Genomic DNA, 25,154 nt, shown 5'->3' with positions numbered 1-25,154 from the left:
AAGGGCAAAAGTGTTACTTCTTCTGTGGTCCAGTAGATCCGAAACTCATTCTCAAAACAACTCTAACTTTCTGCTCACCTGGCAACAGAGCATCATGAATGAATGAATAAGGCCAAAACAGAACAATGGATTAATCAGGAACATTCCCAAGTGTGAAAACTGGCCAAAATGATTGTGGATAAAGTCTGGCAATAGAACTTGTATATCCCAATATTCTAAACAACCTTGACAAATCCAGAGACAATTTTTTGGAGAACTAGCAGCCATCATTAAACAATTCAGACAGCAGCCCATAAACAAATCCCCAAAACAGAGGTCACATACTTCTCCCCAAGTGTACAGCAAACAAAACTTACAGATTGTATCAAGTAACAAGCTTATCACTTGTCAAAGCAAAACACAGCCTATCAGTACAGGCTGGTTAAACAATCAAAAAGAGAGGAGGGAATGTAGGAGTGAAATAATAGACAAAAGAGAAAGAAATGTTGGACATACTGATGTGCGGGAGAGTCCTTGTAGACATATCATCTGAGAGCACATTGAAAGATGAAGGAGAGTTTAGAACTTAAGAGTGGAACCGTGAAGTCACGTAGAAAGCCAGAGCACTGGACAAAGCCAAGGTCAACGCATGACCCACTCAAACCATGGCAGTGTTTCTGTTTTCTAGACTAGATCGGTGTGAGGCTGCAAGCGTCCTCTCCTCATCAAACACCTCAAAGTCAAGCCCCATGCAGTATGGCAACAAGGTGTTAGAGAAAGGGATCAGACTCAGAGAGGTCATCTCCAGCAGTGTCAGTGACCAGTGTTTTCATTCCCTGTTGTCTTGCATTTCATCAAGTGAGTGATGTGCTATGATTAGGTCAGATATTTTTGTGAGAGAGAAGCCAACCCTCAAGGTTTGCATGATGAGGTTATCAGCTTTGCTGCATACACTAGGTGGATTTCATTGGTGCGGTCTGCAGTGCAAAAACAACGTCCCAACAAGCTCACCAAACCAAACCAAACCAAACTACTAAACCACTTCACACCCTTACACACACCATTACACACACATGCAGCTCTGGTAGTCATATCTCTCAGTGAAGGGCAGTGGGCGGCCACAGCACTATGTGATAAACCACCACCAGTGCACACATTTGGATATAGTTTCACTGCAATCAACATCGAGCAAGTGTTATATATCACAGTCATCCAGAAACTTTAAAAAAAAGATAAGATATTGTGTTTACCTTCTATCTCTCCTCCCGGGGCTGAGATCTTAGACATGCACAGGTTTAATGTTCCAATCACGTCGTTGTGACTAGCTCGATCCCTGAGGAGGACGAAAGACAATTGGGACTTCCTCTGGTCACACAAAACTTACAGATTGTATCAAGTATTGCTGTTTATCACTTGAAAATATCACACCACAACATGTCATTAACTGAATAAAGTCTAAATGTCCATCAACTCTTTATAAACATTTTATTATTATCAAGTCTATAATGTACAGTGCCCAGTGTGAAAGTCAACAGTACTTTAAATTAATATCAGTATTATAACATTTACCTAAATATATTGAAAGTATATGCATATGTAGTATATAGCACATGAATATGCAATATATTACAAAATGACAACATCCACTTAACTTCAGCTATCAACTCACCAGTCTAAAACACGGATCCTCATCTTCTCACACATAGAAGGAAACTGGACATGAGCAGAGGTTAGGGGTCAGAGGGGAATGGTTAGAAAGATCAACTCCACTAATACTGATCGGCTTTAGAGGGGGGAAAAACTAAAGTGTGAAGTCTTACCCGAACAGGGAGAGTCAAGCTCTGATTCCACTGTGGATTGGCGTTCTTCTCCAGGATCTTACTGCAGATCTGATGGTATGGATGGTGAAGGGCTTTAGTATGAGAAACGTATGCTGATGTTTATCATACATGTGTTTTCATGGAGAGAATTGAAATTGAACAGTATAATGGTGTAGTAGTACCGTTTTCCCAGCAAAGTTGACCTCCACAAGAGGATCAACCAGGTTTTTCCTGTTAGAATCAAATCCTAGAATCTGTTTCATGCCATCCATGAAGGCATCATCCACTAGGGTTAGTAAAAAAAAGACAGAAAAATATTATTTCCCTCACACTCTCAGACAAGACAAACCTATAGTTCTACATTGTTTTTCATCTATGGGAAAAGGTATTAATATCACAAAGTAATCACAGTTCTCTTAGGATATCAAGCCCTTCACTGGATAACACACACACACACACACACACACACACACACACACAAGATCATTAACACACACACATACACATGTACACACACACACACACACACACACACACACACATGTACACACACACACACACACACACACGGACACATGTACACACACACACATACATATACACAGACACACACACATATACACATGTACACGCACACACACGCATACATATACACATACACACACAATACACACACACATACACACACACACACACACATATACACACACACACACACACACACACACACACATGTACGCTCACACACACACACACACACACACAGTGTACTCACACACACATCTTATATTATATATTACACATGTACACGCAATACACACGATACATATATCTTCTGCACACACACACAACACACACACACACACACACACACACACACAGTGTGAAAATGGAGATCCTGCTAACACTCGAGTGTGAAAATGGCCCCTCTAGGGTGGCCAGAGGGGCAGATTCCCCCCCTCAATGTCCTCCTTCTCCTCAACACCCTCTTTTCTATCCATCTGATGGACACACACACACACACACAGTATTTGTAAGTTTTAGCTGGAAGCATAATTTTACTAAAGTGACTGGTATTCAGCAGAGGCAACACAGACTCTTACCCCTGGGCCAATCAACTGTCAGGTTTATACAGGAATTAAGTGCCTATGAAGGTTTTGATGTATAAGATATATAATGTAGCCTATACAATGTTGATATTCATACATATAAACATTTATTTGGTTCTTTAAAGGTCAACAACCATGACCTCTGTCACTTACTGGTGGTTCATCGCCAGCAGCCAGCACAAACAGACTGACTTTCAGGTAACCCCTGGCACCTGCCGAGAGGTCATCGGGGTCAGAGAGCAGCAGCCACTTCCTGAGGAATGCATGTCCTGGGCAGAGAGGGAAACAGTCAATAAAACATCAGAAAGGACCGGTGGTTTGGAGAGACGAAGAGTGAAAAAAGTAAAGGTGCAGTACTCACTGTGTTCGTGATACACCATGCCCACATCCATCTACAGAAGAGAGCAGAAACATGTAGTAGCAGAAGCCATTAAAGGTACAGTCAGCAATTTTACGAGATTTCAAGATCATAACAATTTTGTCACATTAGCAATCATCTCCTCACGACCGCTAGCTGCCCATTCTGTGAGTGCACTGTAAAAAAAAGAAACGTCTTTGTAGGCAGCCCAGGCTCTGAAAACTGGAAACAAACAAAGTAGCATGTCCCCCTAACAAAAACTAAACTTTACATGGAGTTTCTCTGGGAATACTGAAAGTAGGGGTGAGATACCTCTGGCAGGTTTTGTTTGGTTCTTGGTTCAAATAATGTATGCTGTTTTGGACAAAAGCTTCTGCTAATAAATTTAAATATAAACATAAACACAAACAAACGTGACTTCCTGCTAAATCATTGAATGCACCTTTAATACTAACTCAGGACAAGCTACATTCAATCACAATATCAAAATAACCACAATGTCAGCTCAAACTCAAGACAATAACATTACTAGCACAATATGCTAAAGACAGATAGATGTTGACGCTAGGGTAAGCCCGATTGAGAGAATTTACCTTGAATTCACCAATCACAGAATCTGTCCGCAAAGACTTGGAGTCCAGCACCTATGGGAGACACCAGAGATGTTCATTCAGGAAGTGTTTGAGCACAGGATTTTATGAGACGATAGATGAAGATGATGTGCTGTGTTTAGACTTACTGTGATGAATATAGGTTCATCAAACAGGTCTGATGGTGTTTCATAGAAGTTCAAGAAGAACGTCTGGAAAACAGAGCTTTGGCATAAGAGTTTCTACTTTGCCTGATTAATTAAGATTGCATTATAATTGCATTACAATTGACTTCCTGTCCAACAAAAAGAAGGGATAACAGCAGAGGTACCTGAAGTGGCTAAGCTTTTTGTGGGGATTAGGTTGGAGTTTGGAAGGTTGGAAAATTACATTACATAATTATCATATATTATTTATATGTGGAATACATGGCATTTCTAATCAATGCACTAAAATACAGATGTTTCAGCATATAAAAATTGATACACATATCAATAAAAAAAACATGTATTGTTCCTTTCACCTCATCAAAGAACGGGTTGTTGCCTTTCCGTATACGAGTCCTCTTTGTCTGTCCACCAACAGTGACCTTCACAACAGGTTTGATGTTGACACCTGGCAGCTGTCGACCCTCAATAATTCGTACCCGTACCTGAAACATAGAAAGAAGTAAATGATAATTCACTTGTCTAAAGTCAAATATATCAACTATAATAAGGCCTACCTGTAGCAAGCAACTGTCTATAACTGTTATTGTAAGCCAATTATTGCAAGACTTTTAACAAGTCTTTATTGCAATTCATCAAATCATACTTGGTGAATAATTTATACAGGATTAATATTATTATAGTGCTGACGAAGGTTTTGATGTGGAAAATATATCACAGGATGATGTGTTTTACCATTCTAAATATTTACACTGACTGCATATAGTGTAAAGTGTGCAGTCATTCAGTACCTCTCAAGCAAGAGAGTATAGGTTTTCCACGGTAACAGGGTAAATAAGATTATAGTCACATGTCCATCATGAGCTAGGAGTTTGAGGAGAGTTACAGCTGAAAAAAGGTCACTTTGTTGGGAATAGGCCTTTATATACTAATAATTACAATTACATCTGGAAAATTACACCTGAATTTGATACCCTCATACTATGGTTCTCTGAGAAGTTTACAGTAACTAGATACATTTCACGACTAGCTTGTAAACACTCATTTTAAAGCCTTAAAGGTGAAGTCAGCGATCGTACGGGATAACACATTTTTATCACCTTCAGTATGACCCGCTAGCTGCCCATTCTGTGAGTACACTGTAAAATAAAAACGGTCTCTGTAGGCAGCCTAGGCTCTAAAAGCTGGAAACAAAGTGGGGGCAGCCTGTCCCCTAAACAAAAACAAAACCCTGTGTGGAGATCCTCTGGGAATACTTAAGGGAGGGGTGAGCTACTTCTCTGGTGTGTTTCGTTTGGTCCTTGGTTAAAATATAACGTACATTGTTTTGGACAAAAGCAATTGCTAATAAATTTAAATATAAACATAAACATAAACAAACACAACTTCCTGCGCAGTTTCTGACTGCACCTTTAACTGTACAGTATATTAACTTAATCTACAAAACAAACATACTCTCTCTCACTCACACACACACACACACACACACACACACACACACACACACACACACACACACACACACACCTGCAGGTCCTGGGGTTTATTTGGTAGGGGTGCTTTGCTCGTGCTATGGCGCTTCTTCTTCTTCAGACTGGGGTTGAAGTTTGGGGGGGCTTTTTTGGGCGGGGCGGTGGGCACTCCTGGCTCCTGGGGCCCCGGGGTGCCTGGCATGGGCTCCGGCTCCTCCACCGTCTCCATCATCAGCATGCTCTCCGTGTCATCCTCGCCCATGGTGTCCAACGAGAAGACTGCCACACACACACACACACACACACACACACACACACACACACGCCAGGACAACAATGGCAAATTCACTCACATGCTACAGTATTATTCCTCACAATGTGCTCACTTGGGTTGGGTTGTGTTGAGAGTCCTTGTTTTGTTACATTTTGCATCATGCTAAGAATCTCTTTGCCTAGCTGTGTTCATGCACAGTTAGTTATTCTCGAATAGCTCACCCAATTACGTAACCTAATTTAGATTTTAACTATTTAGGGCTGAGTCCAGTCAGGAGACTGCTCCACTATGGTGTGTAGGTGTGTGTGTGTGTGTACTGTGCACATAAATATCTGTATGTAAGTGTGTACATGTGTGTGAATTGTGCACTGGTATTCATGAGGTAGCACACACAGCTGCTGCAGTATTGGCCTCTTTCACTCTTTACTCAAGAGCTATAACTATTATAACAACCCAGTGTTTGTGTATATGTGTGTGTGTGTGTGTGTGTGTGTGTGTGTGTGTGTGTGTGTGTGTGTGTGTGTGTACATGTGTACGTGTGTGTGTGTGTACATGTGTATGTGTATGTGTTTTGTGTGTGTGTGTGTACATGTGTGTGTGTAAGTGTTTTGTGCGTGTGTGTGTGTGTATGTGTGTATGTACTGTATGTGTGTGTGTGTGTACATGTGTACGTGTGTGTGTGTGTGTGTTTACCTGTCACAGTGTCCAGTTCTACGGGCGTGTGCACGGCCTCTGGTTGGGGAGGAGGCTGAAAGATCGGGGCCATTCCAGGAGGAGGAATGTAGGAGACCTGCAGGGTCACTGTAGCCTGGAAAAAAACAAATAGGAAATAACAGTCATCAACATCATTACACTTCACCCACCCAGTCACAGACAGCACTGAATCAGAACCATTCTTATTTCAATGCGTATTTTTTGACCATCCCAGTCTTATCCTTAAACTATACATGTATCTTACATGTAAATGTAAATTTCTTGGTTTAAATGTAAAATTCAGGTTTCTAGGCCAAGTATCCTTGCGTATTTATCCCATCTGTGAATTAGTGAACACACAGAGAATACACAGTGAAGTGAAGCACACACTAACCCGGAGCAGTGAGCTGCCTTGCTACAGCGGCGCTCTCGGAGCAGTAAGGGATTAGGTGCCTTGCTCAAGGGCACTTCAGCCATTCCCACTGTTCAGGGATCGAACCGGCAACCCTTTGGTTCCAAGCCCAAAGCCCTAGCCAGTAGGCCAAGACTGCCCCATACTCATACATACTCATATTCAAGCTAACCTAATCAGTTAGTGCATTAGTGCAGGCTGAATTATGTCTGTCAAATGACTGAGTAAGGCTCTGTGCTGGTGCATTATGCTGAGCTAAGTCTGTGGCACTAGAGAACAGAGCTTATGAGCTTATCCTCGTGATCCTGGGGCCCTGTGTATTGACACGGCCTGTAAGCATGGGTATGCTTTGTTTCACAGGCCCTGATGGTCACTAAAACATATACCCATGGAAGGGTTCCCTGGACAGTTTCTGTGGTCATTCATTGCATCAATCAAAACCTCTCCAACCTCTTCTGTGGAGTTTCTGAATCATATTTTTCTTTTTTCATTCTTTTATTTGGCTGACGGTTTTATCCAAAACGACTTACACAAGTCAATTAATAGCAGGGCCAGTCTCCCTGGAGCTACTATGAGTTAAGTGCCTTGCTCAAGGGCACAACGATGGCAACCAGAATTGAGCCCACAACTTTTCAGGCTACTGCATGCTAACCAACAGAAGCTGTAGTCAATATAATACTGATGTCGATCTCAGGTACTTGCATGGTATTTGCAAGGTACCGGTGGCAATACAACCTCAATGAATGGATTCATTCTCCAAGCTGACATGGACTCAAATTTGGGTTCATCACATCATACAGATCGCAATGGGGACAGTCCAAATACATGCTGTCCCAGTAGTGTCCCAGTAGCGTCCAGAGATCTGTTTCCTCAAGGCAAAGAGGAGGGAAGGCAACGGGCAAAGTGTTCCCAATCTAGAATTTGTTTACGATACAGAATGCCGGGATCAGAGTGATACCTAGACCCACTGAAGACTTTTCCTGAGGATGTGCAAGCTATTCTGAGAGCAGAGGAGTAAATGCCTAGCTCTGAGCCCCTCAAGAGAAAAACAAACCCCTCGACTCTGCCCAAAGCCCTGCAGCACACAATACCAGGAAGCTGCCCTTAGGCAACAGTGCCACAGATCTCCCACTGTCACAGGAGCCAGTCAAGTGAGTCCAGGAAACCCAGGTGGAGACGAGACGGAGGGAGTGGACACAAGAAACGTTACAGATGGATGAGAACAGGGTGGGGCCAAGGGTGTGGGCTCCTGGCTCAGGATTCGCGGTCTACTGGAAGGATGTGATTTTTCTCTTTAATCAGTGAGTGGAATGGAATGCAATGACCAACTCGAGATTCTATTTTAATGCCTTTCAGCCTCAGCTTAGAGAGAAAAAGAGAGAGAGAGAGAGAGAGAGAGAGAAAGAGAGAATTGATTGTTAATCAATTTATCCGGCACCACAAGTGGGTCCAGTGCCCATGGGACCCAGGTTCGAATCCGACTAGATCCGGCCATTTCCCAAACCCCATTCCCCATCTCTCTTTCCTACTCATTCCCTGTCCACTATTCACTCCCCTGTCCATTAAAGGCTAAGAATGAAACTCAAAAAGACACCTACCCCTGTGTTGTTCTTTTTGGTGTCTACTAAGGACACGGTGAAGGTTGCTGCCAGGTTGGGGGAGTTGAGGACATCTCGAAGAGAGACTCGGCATTCGCCCAGGAACCTACAGAACACGAGAGGGGAATAGGGCAGTAGATATGAAGACAGAGGCACGGGGAGGAGAGAGAACGGTATGCTGGAGTGGTTCATGACCCAGTGCAGAGATGTCAGAATTATTCAGCAATGCCCGTTGTTTTCTGTATTTCATCAAATAGAAATTCAGAAATTGTGTAAATTTTGTGATGGTGTAACAATTCACAGAAGGGACAAATGTCAAAGGAGGGCCAAGGGTTGTAACTATCATTGTGGACAATTCCACACATATTTATCATGTATTATTTATCATTTATCATGTATTTATCATTTACCTCTCTCTCAAATACATCAACCCAATTAACATAAAAAATACAACTTCAAGAGGTGCCAATTTGACTAGCACATAGTCACTATGACACCAGCCTAATGTCCTTTTGGAAACAGGAAATTCAGCAACCCAAATGGAAGATCAGACATTCAAAGGCATGGAACACCTAATTATTACAGGAGGACATTACTTTTTTAAGAGTTAATAAAACTATAAAGACATAGCAAATCAGATATAGATCAGATATGTATACGAAGAGTTAGAAGATACTGTATAAAAGATAAAGCTACAATGGTAAAATATACAAAAATACTAAAGTATAGTGAAAATAGTAAACAGTAAAGCAACAGAGAAATGGGAAAGAAGATGCTACTGGATCTTAGAGGAAAGCTCATGAATAGCTACTACACTATAAAAAAAAATATAAACACAAACTCTTTAGACACCCTGCATTCAAGTATGATTTCATGCCAATCTGACCACTCAGTATAGCATAAAACAGCCTACAAACTATAATACATGCTTCACAATATTTTACACAGCTTAGTGTACTGAACATCCATTAGTCAACTTGAGTGCCATCCCCGGACTCTGCCTCGTTTGCCCTGGTTGAAGGTAAGAGGGATGAGGAAACCATGGCAAACCCTACTGAGTCACGTCCTGTGAATCTTCCTTCCTCCCTCTATTCCTCCCTGCCTCTCTGCTCTCTCACCTCTCCCTCGTTTATCTTCCTTCATGTATGAAACGATTGTTCCATTAGCATCATGTAGTTCGGAAACAATGTTTGTTTACAGAATTCCTTTATGGATATGTTCGTAAAGCTGCCAGGTTGTTATGTCAGTCAGCTAATTAGCCTTAGCTGTGGATACCATTGTGCTCTGACGCTTGCTTTCCACAGGTTTATTTGTCTAGTTTGGTGTGAACACCCAGGTAATTTATGCTGGGAATTGAGAGAGGGAAGCAAGGGCGAAACTAATGATGAAAACTTCCGCTCAAAGACTCCAGGGGCACAATGGCTTCTGATTGGTGAGTACCTTGGGACACTGACTGGAACAATGCATGCTGGGAGGGTTGACCATTAGTGGTTTCCTTGAGATGAGATGTTTGTCCTTCATAGCGCTCTTGGCCAGCGAATAAAGATGTCCTTGAGATATCACTAGCAGGACCAATCAGTTGAATATTATTATGGTTCCTTACTCATAAATACTTGCTGGTGTTATTTTGTTGTGACATAAGAATAGCATGTATTAATTAGTGAATATACATGCCCACATTTCACAGAGGACCATTTACCAAAGCCAAGCAGGCTGGAGCAGTTTACACAGGCTGGGCAATGCCCCTGGGAATATGAAGGAAGCTGGTGGTTCCCTGATGTTTGGCATTTCTATTATAAATAATGTTGGCTCCACTAAACAATGAAAAATTCCAGAAATTCCACAAAGCGTCTTTATTTTATCTGCAACAATGTAGTTAACTGTTTTTCCATGGCACTGCATCTGTGTAGAAATGCAAACATGACAACTGTCTAATGTTCCACAATGCATAGGCTGACCTATATGATTGGACCCTGTCCAATGTACATTGTCTCTGTGGAGGAATAACATAACCCTGCCGAGGGTTGAAATAACACATCATCTATTTTAGTCTGCGCCTAAGAATTCTGCCTGGACCATTCTGTTCCACGGAGCTGCTTCTTGTGTTCTTTCCGGCCACACTATAATTAACGCTATCAGAGGGAATGATCAGAATTTGTGTCAAAGCGGCAAGGTGATCATTTCCAGTTATGTTAGTATGTAATGGCTCTAATCTAATGGCTTTCCTCTTCATTATAGGCAATGTGAGGGGTCCAAACATGTATTGCTGTAGAATATTCCATTCATACCTGTTCCTGCCCATTTTCTCATGGTCTTTGACCACCACATGGATCTGTGCACCAGAGTCTAATGGCACTCCTTTCAGGTCCCACTCAAAGCCCTGGAGGAGAAGCAGATCATGTATTTGAGAGAGAGAGACAAGAGGGAAGATCACTTTACTTTAAAAACTGTGCTACAGATATATAAGTTATTTTAAATGACATTGCATAAGTGCAACAAATATTTGGCAAACATATTTTGCTCATCAAAGAAACCAAGAAAAACTGACCTCATTCCATACTGGGTTAACATTGTTTTTGACAACTTTGGTCTTCTTCTTCGTCCCTGGCCAAAGAGAAAACAGAATGATTATTATATTATATTATATTTTCATGTCACTGAAAAGTCTATGTTTACTTCTGTGTGAACTCCCAAGTTATGCTAGGGGCAAATGATTTGTGGTTATGGCTGTGAAAACATTCAGACACTTTGCCAGCAGGCTATCTGAGCCGTGAACGGTCCGACGGGGACAGCTACTTAATGGGAGAAACACCAGGGAATGTTACAAAGTGTGATGTATGAAGCCGCTCTTGTTATGATGGTAGGAAGCTGATAATGGCTTTAATACATAAAGCGAAGGGAAGCATGAGCCATGACTTCCTGCGTCCTCAGGAAGCAATGTGTCTGGTAGGCCTATAAACAGAATCAAGATGGATTCTCAAGAACAAGTCATCTTATCAAGGAACACACAACACAGTCTTTGTTTCACAATCCGACGCGAATAAAACAAATTCATCACACTGAAATAAAAACAATGTTATCGCACATCAAACTGCTTTATAAGAAGTGGTTCTATTGTGCCACTGGTTTATAAAAAACACCGGAATAAAACAGAGTACGTAGGCCATGGCAAGACAAATGCTCCATCACTGGAAGTGAGTTACTCACTGCACTGCTACTCACAGGGGCATTGTAACTCACAGGTGCACAACAGTAAAAACAATTTCGTCTGATCAGAGGAAGAGAAACAATGACTGATTATTTCCAACAAGAGATGTCCATTTTCATAATTACTTCTCTGAACACCCAGTGGTCCGGCAAGTATGCATCTCTGTTCTAGATATGCTTGGCTAAATACTGACTTAAGTAGTGTGTAAAAGTGTGCATATGAATGGACAAACTTTTCTGAAGTTTTTTTTTTTTTTATTACAATATTTATGTTTGCAAACTTTTTCATGCAATTCATGCAATGGGAGTGGCTGTAAAAAAAAGAGCCATGTAACAGACTTCTACATGGTGTCTCAATCTGCCAGTTAACCCAGGCAAAGACTCAAGAGAGCGGTCCGTCTTCCTGTTATGACCACACACACTGAGGTGAACACAGGATAAACAAGGCTCTTAAAGCACACAGAATCAAGGGAAAAACCTGTGAATGGACCTCAAAATAGTCCATCAACTTAAAAATATCGAGCACTACCAGAGAAGAGGGAGCCACAGAGGAAACACTAGGGAGTGGTGCAAGAGTGAAGACAACATCACTATGGCTTAAGGAAGAAAAGTGGAACATTGTAGAGAATTTTGTCATCAAAGTCATCAATTATCTGGACATCCTCACAGTGGTAAAAGGACTGCGACTTTTCGCGACTTTTCGAGTGCTACGCCAACATATGACAAGTGACCAATACCCCTGTTCCACTGCTGTCAGTGTTACTCTGAACCCCAAGTATAGCAGGACAATCTTCCTTAAGAATTAAAAACCTCACAGTTGTGGCTCTGAGTTCATACTCAGGTCACTCCTATGAACAACAATCTGATTTTCTATCATATTCCAAGGCACCGGAGGGAGGGAGACAACAAAGACTACGGTATCATCCACACTCTGTTCAAGACACACACACACACACACACATAACTCTGTGCTTACTCAGAGCGCAGTCGCTCAGCAGTTTGCACCACTGATGTCTATAAAAGGAGAGGAGTTCTGATACATAGTGGTAGAGAAGACAGCACTTCTCTAGTTAAGGAATAACTACATTTTAAAGATGTGAAAGCAACACATGTTACATCAGTTATAACAATATAGGTTTATCGGTTATAAATATGTAATCACTTTGATGGAGGTTAGATGAACACTTCATGTCCTGCTGTTGCTCTTAAAGCTGAATGGTATGCCAAGCAAACATGAGCATTCCAAGTATAAGTGGTTTGTTCCTCCGGAGTCCACAGTAATTTTAAGAGGTCAGTTAATTCAAAACCACCACCCTTTAAATGCCTGTTTCTATGGTCCAACTCATTATTTCTCAATTAGCAAAACTCTTCAAATAGCCATTGTTCGAAATTGTTATTACTCTCTCCACTCATGAGTGGCATACTAAAGGCTCACATGATACATACTGTATATATAAAAAAGCAGTGTCAAATATTTATGTTAACTGAAAAAAGCTTGGTCTGAAAATGTTAAAGGGCAGTATATACATCATGGGGGGATGCATCACCTAGGGTCAATGTTGCCATGGCAACCCTGAACATGTACACATGTACTCACACATGTTGTGCATCTACATGTGATGGAACAGGAAGTGGTAGACAATTACAGGAAGGAGTAGCCACAGCGCTAAGAGCCCTCTAAACCGGGAGCTGCCAGTCATTCATTCAGGCACTAGGACATCGACTATAAAGACAATTCAAAAATAAACTTCCCAGACAATGCAAACATGAATAAAAATAGCAAGACAATTTTAACACATAACGTATATCTAGTTCTTCCATTCAAGAGTTTGCAACAGATATCCACCTTCACCGCAGATTTAAAACCCAAACATCTGTAAAGACGTAACTTCTATGTGATGTGTGACTTTTAAAACTGCCTTTACTAAGCCATAAGAAGTCTGTCCATGTTCAAAGAAACACCTCAGAGATATTGCACACAGCGGGATTCTTTCATATTCTATGCTACTCTTTTGCTACTGCTACTCATAATGTCTTGAGTAACAAAGTTCATCGAAAAGCATGCTTTGTAAGAATGTATTCTGCATGCCTAAAAATCACTTGGTCCAGTTTGCAAACAGCCTCTAAACAGGTCAACATTCTCACAAGATCTACTTGTGAATATCAGTAGCAACACCAAACCACTATATTGCAAATAATTCTGCAATAGTGCTTTCAGATAAATACAATGCATATACATGTTGTAGTTCTGAACATCTAAATAACAGTTTTTACACATTATCACAGTATCCCATTTCTTGGACGTTCAAAGACGTGTGCCTCGGAACACAGTTGGATTTCAAGTGCTGTCTTACCTCTGAAAGTGATGCTAGCCAGGGGGTCGCTGTGCCTGTCCCCTCTCTCTAGGTGTGTGGCCCTCTGAAGCACACACCTCAACATGATGCCACAACAACAGCCACAACTCTCAGGCTCTCCTCAGTAACTTAAACCATCCAAACATCACACGCCAGACACAAGCACAAGAGAATCCCTGGATGGATACTCGCAGCCAGGCTGTGCTGTGTCTTCCCTTTCTTCTATCCTGGACCACAGAGAGTGGAGCAGAACTGTGCAGGTTTGCTGGAATGACACAAGATGTTTCCCTTTCTTTCTTTCTTTCCTTTCTTTCCTTTCTTTCTTTCTTTCTTTCTTTCCTTCTTTCTTTCTTTCTTTCCTTCTTTCTTTCTTTCTTTCTTTCTTTCCTTTCTTTCTTTCTTTCTTTCTTTCTTTCTTTCCTTCTTTCTTTCTTTCTCTCTCACTCTCTGTATATATATCTGGGAAGACGGTGGTTGATCAGTAGCAGGGTCCCAGTGTAAGAATCCTCTAGACACTGCTGTTTTGTCACACAGACAGAGCACAGCTGGGAACTTGCTTACTCACACCCATCCACAGCACACACACACACAAAGGACTACCCCCTGCACTAGTAACACATCCCTCAAGTCCAGAGGAAATCTAAACATTTCCTGCTCCCTCCCTTCACCCTCAACACCCTTGTCTGTCGTTTGACATGGCAGAAAAAAGAGAATTTTACGCTGTGTGTATACCTGCTTGGAGTTGTGAATGCCGTTCGTTTCAAATATTTTCTATTTTCATCCGATGAAATAAGGGAAAAGTTAATAGCAGCAATTAACGATTAGCTGGGTAGATAACAGTCAACCGCAAGATTCTTGTAGCTTCTCAAGGACATAACTTCATTTAAAAATCTAATTAAAGGAAACCACAAACTTAATAGAAGAGATTATCACTTCCTGGGCATCAATATTAAATGCCATAAATTAGATTTGATCAATTTTGATATGATGTATTACATTGGAGGTCTACAAACTGTATGATTATTCAGTCCAGACTGTTTTATTTCTGGAAATACAAATAAAATAGTTTGTCATGTTTTACAGAAGAAGTTGAGGTGACATGGTGTTGGGTGACAATACAAGCTTATGGCTCTAGCTCAGATCACAGACCCATTCAAATGCAGCCAAAGAGTTGAGTAGGGGGTCAAGGAGGGGGACAATGGCATTCCAGGAGAGTTTGAGTGCACATGGCTCTACACATCATGAGTGCCACCTGCTGATCCAAAGTTAAAACAACAAGATGTCCCTTCTTACATTCCACGCTGACGACAAATGAACATGTATAATGACTGCATGTCAGATATGATTATGCTCACACAGGCAGGCAGACCTAGCCTCGTTGACTCCAGGTCCTTTCTCAGATGAGATTGAGAGTGGGTCTGAAAAGGGTTCATTGATTTACGACTTCCCGCAGGGATGTAACAAGCAGTGAAATTAAACTTAAATTGGTGCATATAAATTCTTATCAAATCGTTTCAGAAGTGCGGCAATCTTGTAAACAAAGGTTTTAAATGCAGTTGTTTACACAATTCCAAAGAATATAAACACATCCATGTCGGATTAGCAACTGTAATTGTGTGCCCTGATTTTAGAAACATTGGAAATGGGCATCAATGGTATCTTGGCCAGACGGACCTGCAGAGCAAATCCCAAATTTGCCATAGGTTCATATGGGTATTCCCAGGCTAAGGCAGATCTGGCTTCAATGTCACAGGATTCTGTGATGTAGGACAGCTCTAAAGCAGCTGCTCCTTTGAATCTGCTGCAAGTACATGCTTTGTTAAGTGGAGAGAGATCAAATGATCGAAGTAATTAGACATGAGGAATGACCCACTTATGTTGTCTTAACATAAGATATACACTGGACTGAGGATGCCATGGCAACCATTAGCACCCATCTCTATTTCACCTGGAGCTTTGCCCCAGCATGATGTAGCACTTTTCCTGAACGGATTCCTCATGTTCCACTTTCACATTCTAAAACAGCAGGCCTCTGTACATCTCATAGCAGCAGAAGCACTTTTTTATAATGAAACAAGGAGTCAACACTCATGTGCATGAGACCAACGGGTTCACCATTAGATACACAAGACGATCAGCAGAGCAGAGACACATAAACTGCTGAAGGCTGTTCTAATTCTTAGTCTCTTATGAGGAAATGTAAGAAAGCTATTATGCAAAAATGAAATGTACAGCCTAGATTGTGTTTGTTGGAAAGATAATTTCAATCTATGAAAAAACTTTACTGCAATGCTGCTGGGACACAAACCATTTCTGTCAGTATGCCATTGCCATCTCATTGTCAGTTTGCCACATTTGGCAGTGTCAGAAAACCGGATGTTTTAATGAGCTCAGCTAAAACCCCAATAGCACAGGTCCACTCTGCACTGTCTGGTCTAGATTATGTCTCCAATCTCCCAAAGCATGAGATTGCATTGTATACAAAAGCTGCAGGGAAGAGTGGCGGGTGCCCCCAGTCTGCCGAACCCCTGCGTGTTGACTTAACCCTGCTTTATAAACACAGAGAGCATGGCTTAGCTCCACTTTACAGTTCAGTCCCCTGGAGCCAGTGTAACAAAACTCCCCCCTTTACTGGACATCTGTGTAAGTGCCCGGGTATGTCGTTCCAATAATAACCTCAGCTGCTGCTGCTGGTAGAGTATGGTCCCTTTAGCAGTCCAATACAAGCGGATGAGTCTGAGTAAAGAGCCTGGTAACATGTCACCGTGAGATTACAGTCCTGCAGACTTCAGAATAGTCGACTCGTATGTTTTCACCGGTCAGACAGTGGTCCTGTCCAGACCAGACTATGGCAGATCTCCATCTCCCCACCTCCTCTGGCACCACCCCCCACCCCCCTCCTCTCCCTTCTTTTCCTACCTTCATATGTGACGGAGCAGTAGGCATCGCTGATGTCCTGATCGTGCGTCAGCACATTCTCAGCACATAGGATGAACACACGCAGCATGTGTGGAGTGGACGAAGAGGCGGCGTCTGCCGGGCGGGCACTATACCAGAGTCCCGACTAGGACAGGTGAAAAGAAAACAAACGTCCGAGATGGGGGTCCAGCCTCAGTCAGCAGTAGCCTGAAGATAAGGCATGTGAAGCAAAGACTCTGGGAGGGAGAGAGGGTGACAGAGAGGGGAGTGGGAGGAGTGGAGAGAGAGAGAGAGAGAGAGAGAGAGAGAGGGAGAGAGAGACAAAAAAGCTAGTTGTCGTCAGAGTCGAGTACGGCTGCCCGTTCCTGAGTCACCCAGACACACAGAGCGCTGGTGCGCCTGACACACTCGCTCATGCACATACACACACGCACACGCACACAAGACACACACACACACACTGCCCTTTCAATCACTGGCTGCCTCTTGGCTTAAAGGGCCAGCTCACATTAGTGACTACCACCACATTTAAATGCAGTAGAAATGATTGTGAAGCCATGTGAGACCAGGCTTATCCATGTATTTTACATCCCTTAGTTATCCAAGTCTTGCCAGGGTGAGTGGTGAGAAATGTGCATGTTTTGAGTGAGGATGGAAGTTCATCACATAAAAATACAACGTCTTATCAATAATGTCAAAAGATAATGTCTATACATTACAAAAACATCAACACTATTCCCATGAACTGATTCAAGTAACTGCATTTGCTATACACGGATCATTTGGCAAAGTTACAGGAGGAAACACTGAGGATGCTTCGTATTCTTCAAGGATAAAAATAATAATAGGAAGAGAAGCCAGTTACTCTAATTTCCCCGCTGGCAGGAACGTCCTGAGTCACTGGACATCTTTCCAAGGCCCTCTGCAGCCGAGGTGGATGACATGGCCTGGTGACATGGACTGGTTCCTGAAATACATTCTGCAGTGCTCACAGAGTGTTGTTCAATCAACGTCCATGAAGGTGAATATAAAAACATCCATGTTTATCCACCTGCCTAGCATAAGCTCAAAGTATATCACAAAGCATTTCTAGACACGGTCTTGCGCCTTCTTACAGGTATCCATCTACTGTCCTTTTATACCTTTATTTAAAATGTTTGCTCTCCTTTATGTAAAGCATATTGAATTGCCTCTGTGTATGAAATGCTCTCTCTATTTAATCTTGCCTTGTCCTTCCTTACAGAATGATATTAGTGTGTGAGTGTGAGAATGCGTTCCTAAAGGAGTACCAGTCCTAGCAGGAAGATTAAACTTAGCTATAAGTAAAATGCTTAGGGGTTAGCATGAGAGTTTAGCATTTAGCGTAAGCATGGAAGATCAGCAGACTACAAAGAAATTCCATCTCAATAGCTAACCAATTAAACCATGGTAGTCCACCAGCTGATGGAGAGCATTACTGTAGGCTACACAATCACATGACAAGAGGTAATATCTAGGTCATAGCAGCAGTGATCGTTTGAGAAGACTGTGAGGAATATGATACTTTAAAGCTGCGGTTGGCAAGATTGTTTTGATCATATTCACTGAAACCAACACTATGCTCCAACAAAACAACATAAATCAGCCGGTTTTAGAAAAAAAAAAAACACACTTCTACCTCCACCTAGAGCCTGTTATTTGTTTTGCAAAAATCCACAGCTCCCAGGTTCTTCTGGTCCAATCAGAGCAGGGCTGTGTGAGATCTGACTGTCAATCAAAGTCTGGTGCAGTCTGGTGCATAGATATTAGAAAGCTAGATACCGCATTGGGCTCCAGAACGTACGTAAATAGCGACGCCATCTTGGTGGGGCAACAATCACTGGAGGCCAATGAAGGAACATGTGACTCTGACTGGAAATCAGACAGGTGTCTCTGATTGCCGGCAAGTGTTGCCCATAGACAGTAAAGGTGTTGCCCCCACCAATATGGCGGCCGTGTTTACGATGCTACCTAATAGAACTATTCTAGATAGTATCGTTCTAATATCTATGGTCTGGTGTGCACTGACGAGCATGAACTTGATGAGGGGGTGCTCTGTGGTAGTGGGGGAGGAGCATGAGCGTTGCAAACATTCTAAATATTGGCTTAGTCCCCTCAATCTGGCAGACTTGTCAACTTTTAATTGAAGTGGATGTGTGCTGAACTGAATGGATGTGTCCAGAAGTAGGATAATTCTCAAATGTTTATACTCCAAGAAAACATTCCTGGGTGATAGACAGGGCCGTTTTAAGGAATTTGGGGGCCCCAAGCAAAATGGACATGGAGGCCCCCACCCACCCACCACACGCAAAGCCTACAGGAACCACAGCATAGCCATACAGTTTAAATTCACCCACACTTTATATAAATAAAAAATGTTGACAGTGCAAATACTGCTGTTGCATATATATGCTGTGCATTAGTTTTGAACATTTTGAACATTTGCAAAAACAGTGGAGCTAAAATCCAATGTCAGCTTCTTCCTCATGAATGGAGGATGAAGTTGATGGTGTACCTGGGAAAATAATTTTAAAAAAATCTGAGATTACCTGTGAAGAACGTTTGACCATTTCACTGGTTTCACAAGCATATTGGAAATGGTCATTAACAGCTCAGCGAGAGAAATTCACTCTACCTTCATCAGTGGAGGTATCCTTAGGAAGAGCCTGAGGGCTGAGAAATTTAAGCAAAGCACCTTGAGGGGAGAAAGAAAAAAGATATGTTAGCATTTCCATATTTTGATATTTAGAAGGGATGCAGCTGCTTTCACAACTACCAATGCTTACTGTAAAAACATCCCAAGCTAATGTTATACATTGACACAGGCCTACTTGTATCTTAACATAGCATTTAAGCATTCTGCTGTTTGAGAATTAGACAGACACACCCCGTGCTTTAAGGACAGTAAACAGCTGGCATGCATGAATACTGCTAGACATGAATGTTCCAGTCTGCTTTGATGCATGGAATTTATTGTGTGGTTTTCCTAACCCCCATTTGGTAAATAGATTATCATGGTAGATTAGTAGCCTATAGCAGAGAAGCTATGCCACCTTCATCAAAACCTATTCGAAAGCTATAGCAATGTTATGTCATTAAATACGATAAACAGTGATTCTGGAACAGATCTGCGTCTTCCTTATCCCATTAATAAACATATTACAGTATGTAACCATCAGAGGTGGAAAGTAACGAAATACATTTACTCACGTTACTGTATTGAGTAGTTTTTCTGTGTATTTTGTATTTTTTAAGTAGTTTATAAAATCGGTATTTTAAAATTTTACTTGATTACATTTTGAGTGAAGTATTGTACTTCGCTACATCAAAAATCTACGGAAGCGCATTGCATTCATGCAATAAAAAAAAATGCATCCTGTTTTTCTGAATTGTTGAGTTAACTATCTCATCAATACAGAAAAACAGCCCTGTTTCTCTGAATTAATGAGTTATTCTGATTTTCTGAATTAACGAGAAAATTATCTCGTTGATTCAGAAAAACAGTTGTAAAGACGGCCAAGCAAACAGCAACAGAGGTGATGATCAAAATGATCGGTAGCCTATGCAGGCTGCATTGTAGGCTAGGCATCACAGCCAACATCCATATAACTAGCTACTGCTAGCTGCTAGCTAAAAACGAAAATACTGAATGCGATTTAGAATCTAGCAGTGTTCTATATTTATGCATCTACACAGACATTCTTTGATAAAACCCAAGTTAAATCGGACTTTTTCAGTTTGCTACGGAGGGTTTGACAGCTAAACCAAACACCTAAAACAAACATTAAAACACCTAGTCCAGGTATCTATAAGCTTACCTCATGCAAGTCACAGCTCTGTTTTTCCGTTAATTCAGAAAATCAGAATAACTTGTTAATTCAGAGAAACAGGGCTGTTTTTCTGTATTGATGAGATAGTTAACTTAACAATTCAGAAAAACAGGATGTGCAAAGTCATTAATTCAGATAAACAAACTAAATAAACAAAAGATAGACTACCTTATGAATCGTGCAGACGGACTAAACCATTTAGCTCTTTAGCAAGGGAGAGTGAGGGTGACCTTGCACAGTTTTCACTATGTTTTGTATACAAAATCCAGTCAGACTTTAAATTTCGTCTGACATTCATTTTGACATTTAATTTGGAAGTTAAAATATTCAGGTAAAATAAATATATATGGTGGAAATAAGTAAACTTCCAGTGAGTCTATTCGAAATTTTCACCACACATTATATTAACACACATATAAAAAATCCAAACATTAGAGTTTTGTGTATTAAAGTGGAATGACACAGGAAAAAAGTATTGAACGTGCCTACTGAAATTCCTTCAATACTTTGTGGAAAAGCCTGTTTGTAAAGACAGCTTCAAGACATTTCCTGATTTTGGCCCATTGTTCTAAACAGATTCCAGGGGTCCCTCTTGTGAATCCTGATCTTTAGTTACTTCCAGAACTATTTAATTGAATTGGCTGCCTTCAAGTCTTTCTGGAACATTCTCCGAGTGGTCCTTGGCTCTTGGAATTGACTATCCTTCTGACTCCCTGGTCAGAAATATTACAAGGAGATCCTGTGCATGGCCGGTTGATGATGCAGTGATGTTTCTTCCACTTGCAGATAATGGCTCCCATGCTGCTTACTGGAAGATTTGGATGTTTTGAAATGCATCTGTAACCAGTTTCATTGATATGTTTTGCAACAATAAGGTTGCAAAGGTCTTGGGAGAGCTTTTTGCTTTTATCCATCATGAAATGTTTCTTGTGTGACACCTTGGTAATGAAAAACCTTTTTGTAGCCCATCAATATGTAGGCTACTAACCAAGCTGTCAGACACCAAACAGGACGAGGACCACAAAAGAGTCACGTTCAAAAGTTTATTTAAGGGTTGGGGGTTAAGGGTGTTTCAGGGGTTCGAGGGGTACAGGAGTTCCAAGAGTCTGCGTGTGTGTGTTCCCCAGTAGCCCGAACAGCGATGGCAGGAGCTGGATGATCCGGGGAAGTCCTGGGGAAACACACACACAACAGCAATTGAAACGAAGCAGCAGTACAGTCAAGGACTAGGCGGTATTCGTAGAAGAGGGACGGAAGGCAGGTCAAGATTACGGGGCTGGAGAACACAGAAGTAGTCGAGCGGGTCCGGGATCACAGGCAAAAGAGTCAGAGGCGTTTTCCAAAACAGGCAGGTAACTGGTGCTGGTTGCAGACGATCTGACAAGTGTGGACTGAAAAGCAAGGCTTTATATACAGGGCATGATGAGTGGTGAATGCAGTGTAGCTGGTAGGTAACGAGGGTGAGGCAGAGCAGAGCAGAGCAGGAACAGGTGGAGGTCAGACTTCAATCAGCGTGTGTTACCAGGCAGAGAGAGAGCTCATGACAAAAGCTTATATTAATTTGCACAGATAGAAAGGATAACTACTCTCTATACAGATTCCAGCTCGTTCCTTCCCTTTCCTTGCCTTAGTGCTTTTTCTTAGCGTGTTTAATACTTTTCCCCTGTGTTATTCCACTTCATTACATGACTCTACTTATGGAGTTGTTTGGATTTTTTATGTGTGGATTACCTGCCTGGTGGAAATGTTGTGCCCCCTGTATTCCACTTTTCACGGGCCCTCTCCTCCATTGGGGCCCTATACTTCCCACTTTCTCCCCCAGTATGACGCCCTTTAATCTGCTGAACCCTCTGCTCGTTTCCAAATATAAAAAAAACTCTCTGCAACTCAATATTGGCCTGCCTGCCTCAGCTGCCTGTGAGGGGCTTTTCAGTTGTGCTGAATTACTGTTCACTGCAAAGCGACCCAAGGATGAGTGCAACTAACTTTGAAAATCAACTACTGCTCAAACTTAAAGGAGAACTCCGGTGATTTTTCACATAGATCTCCATTTCTCAACGCCCTTTTCAGGCAAGTACCTCCACTCGGCGCCATATTGCAACACTTTTGGGCACTTATCGCATCTATTTCAGCAGAAATGCGTGTGCGTGGGCTTCACGACACCAATCTTGCTCCAGCAGCGAGATCACAACAGATGATTGGCACGATGTCTTCACAGCACACCACATGATTGGCTCAATGTATTTTACAACACACCACATGATTGGCTCAATGTATTCACATGTCGACGTTTTGCCGCAGAAGGGTTGTGATATGTGTAGACATATGATGTGTAGACAACTGCCATATTGGCGTTACAAACTAACCCCATGCATTACTATGGAGGATTTTTTGAGTGCTATATCTCCTCATTAGAAAGTCTTTGGTAAAACTGGTTGTTCTGGTACCCCCAAAAAAAAAAAAGTAACTAAGTAACTTTTTACTTAAAAGTACATTTTAAATTAACTACTTTTTACTTTTACTTGAGTACATTTTCAGATTGGTATTTTAACTTGTACTTGAGTAATATTTCATCAAGGTATTGGTACTTTTACTTGAGTACAATATTTTCGTACTTTTTCCACCTCTGGTAACCATATTCCGTCCGTCCGGAAAAAAAAGTTGCGCTAACTGTTCTAGTTTGTTACAAGCAGCATGGGCCGTCAGACAGGTAGTTAACATAAAAAATGTTTTTGCTAGGCTAGCCTTCCTGCTGCGACATTACACCATTTGTACAAGACAAGTAGAGCTATTTTATCCAGTGTAATTTATCACTTACCACTATCTTGTTTTTTCTTGTAATCCTCTTCCTTTCTCTTCTTTCTTTTCTGGCTTCCGGACGCATAACTCCGCTTCATTGACTGCAAGGTTTTATATTTTCCCGGCAGCAGAGATCACAAACTTGGCTGGCTGGCTGCTGTCAGTGACTACTGAGAGGGGCCCCCTTGAGGGGGATCCCGGTATTGCCGGTAACAGTGTCGTTGCACTTTACTGCATTGACTATCAAAGGGGCGCTCACAGTTTGTCGTTGCATTTTATTCTTAACCAGTCGTTGTCTTGGGGCCCCTGGCCAGCTCGGGGCCCCAAGCAATTGCTTGGTTTGCTTGCCTTCTAGCGACGGGCCTGGAGATAGCATATCTATAATGGTCCTATAAAGTAAAATACCTTGTTATTAAACATACTGTGTCTGTCCTACACATGGGATGTCCACGGCTACATACAACCCCAAAATAGAAAAAAGTTGGGACGATGTGTAAAATGTGAATAAAAACAGAATGTAATAATCTCCAAATCTCTTAAACTCATATTTAGTTGCAAAAAGGACACAGACAACATATCAAATGTTGAAAATTACAAATTTGACTATTTCATGGAAAATATATGTTAATTTTGAATTTGATACCAGCAACATAAATCCATAAATCAATTTGTAAAGGCAATGTCATTTTGAAAGGAACTTTATTAACATTCTTTTATAACGCTCTACCGGTTAGCATTTAGAGGAGAGGCCTTGGAACACTGCAATGGGCACAAAAAAAATAATGTTTTTGTTCAGAAGGAACCAAAATGAAAATCATTCTGTTTTCAGTCCCTGGTGTCCCCTCCTGTCAAGTGTTCTCAGCTTTGGTGTATTTTGGTGTAATTTGTCTACCCTCAGTAAATGTCATGCTGAGGTGAGTTTAACAGGTGTCATCTTTACATTATTCAAAGCTGCTAGACTACAGTGGCTCAGGAGCGACTCAATTGATGTTGTCTGTGTGAAGAGATCAAACTCCCAATAGACTTGCTTAAAATTGTGTTAGGAAACAAATCGTTGGATACCAGTGTAGGTTTTTATAGGCTGTATTGTAACATTGCCAACAGATAATCATCCGTAGATAATCTGTAGGCAGACTTTCAAAATAAAGTGTGACCAAAGTTTTGATCCCAAGAACATTTCAGTCATTTATCATCCTGGTTACTAAATGGCCTTAGCAAGTGAAGCAGACGTGCCACTAGACCCCTTTTACTGGGGCACGTGGCCCAGTATTGAATTGCTGTGCCCCAGTAAATAAGTTAAGGTTTTTAACTAGCTCTTGTTGCCTCTTTGGAAGCAGTTGATTATTGTTATCATTAGAGTGAACTGTGCCACAGTTGAGTTTTGGTTATAGTGACATCCCTGGAGTGAAGGAGCACAAATTAGCAGCCATGGAGTAATGTTGACCATGAGGAAATTCCCATCCTATAAATAGAATCAAACAGGGAAGGCATGCCTTGCTCTGGGTGGTGGAGCCGCTGACTGGAAGTACTCCATAGAAAGAACATATGACTGACA

The 25,154-nt window shown here is 41.6% G+C and overlaps 1 protein-coding gene across 1 annotated transcript in view; it reads right to left on the bottom strand.

Moving 5' to 3' along the window:
* Positions 1–14,384, bottom strand: part of dysf (dysferlin, limb girdle muscular dystrophy 2B (autosomal recessive)) — a 71,813-nt gene extending 57,429 nt beyond the window's left edge. The window contains exons 1-16 of the mRNA XM_048235731.1: positions 14,034–14,384; positions 11,021–11,076; positions 10,761–10,852; positions 8,473–8,578; positions 6,463–6,577; positions 5,551–5,774; positions 4,380–4,508; positions 4,006–4,068; positions 3,860–3,910; positions 3,270–3,300; positions 3,062–3,177; positions 2,740–2,800; positions 1,982–2,085; positions 1,800–1,868; positions 1,649–1,692; positions 1,230–1,312 (exon numbers count right to left, since the gene is read on the bottom strand). Of these exons, the coding sequence (XP_048091688.1) occupies positions 1,230–1,312; positions 1,649–1,692; positions 1,800–1,868; positions 1,982–2,085; positions 2,740–2,800; positions 3,062–3,177; positions 3,270–3,300; positions 3,860–3,910; positions 4,006–4,068; positions 4,380–4,508; positions 5,551–5,774; positions 6,463–6,577; positions 8,473–8,578; positions 10,761–10,852; positions 11,021–11,076; positions 14,034–14,118 (1,429 nt within the window). The 5' untranslated portion in view covers positions 14,119–14,384. The remainder of the gene's footprint in view (positions 1–1,229; positions 1,313–1,648; positions 1,693–1,799; positions 1,869–1,981; positions 2,086–2,739; positions 2,801–3,061; positions 3,178–3,269; positions 3,301–3,859; positions 3,911–4,005; positions 4,069–4,379; positions 4,509–5,550; positions 5,775–6,462; positions 6,578–8,472; positions 8,579–10,760; positions 10,853–11,020; positions 11,077–14,033) is intronic.
* Between the last annotated feature and the right edge of the window lie 10,770 nt (positions 14,385–25,154).

This window comes from Alosa alosa, chromosome 24, assembly GCF_017589495.1.
Source record: "Alosa alosa isolate M-15738 ecotype Scorff River chromosome 24, AALO_Geno_1.1, whole genome shotgun sequence".
Lineage (NCBI taxonomy): Eukaryota > Metazoa > Chordata > Actinopteri > Clupeiformes > Clupeidae > Alosa > Alosa alosa.
Note: the sequence above shows the minus strand (reverse complement) of the source record. Positions and strands in the feature narration are given on the sequence as shown.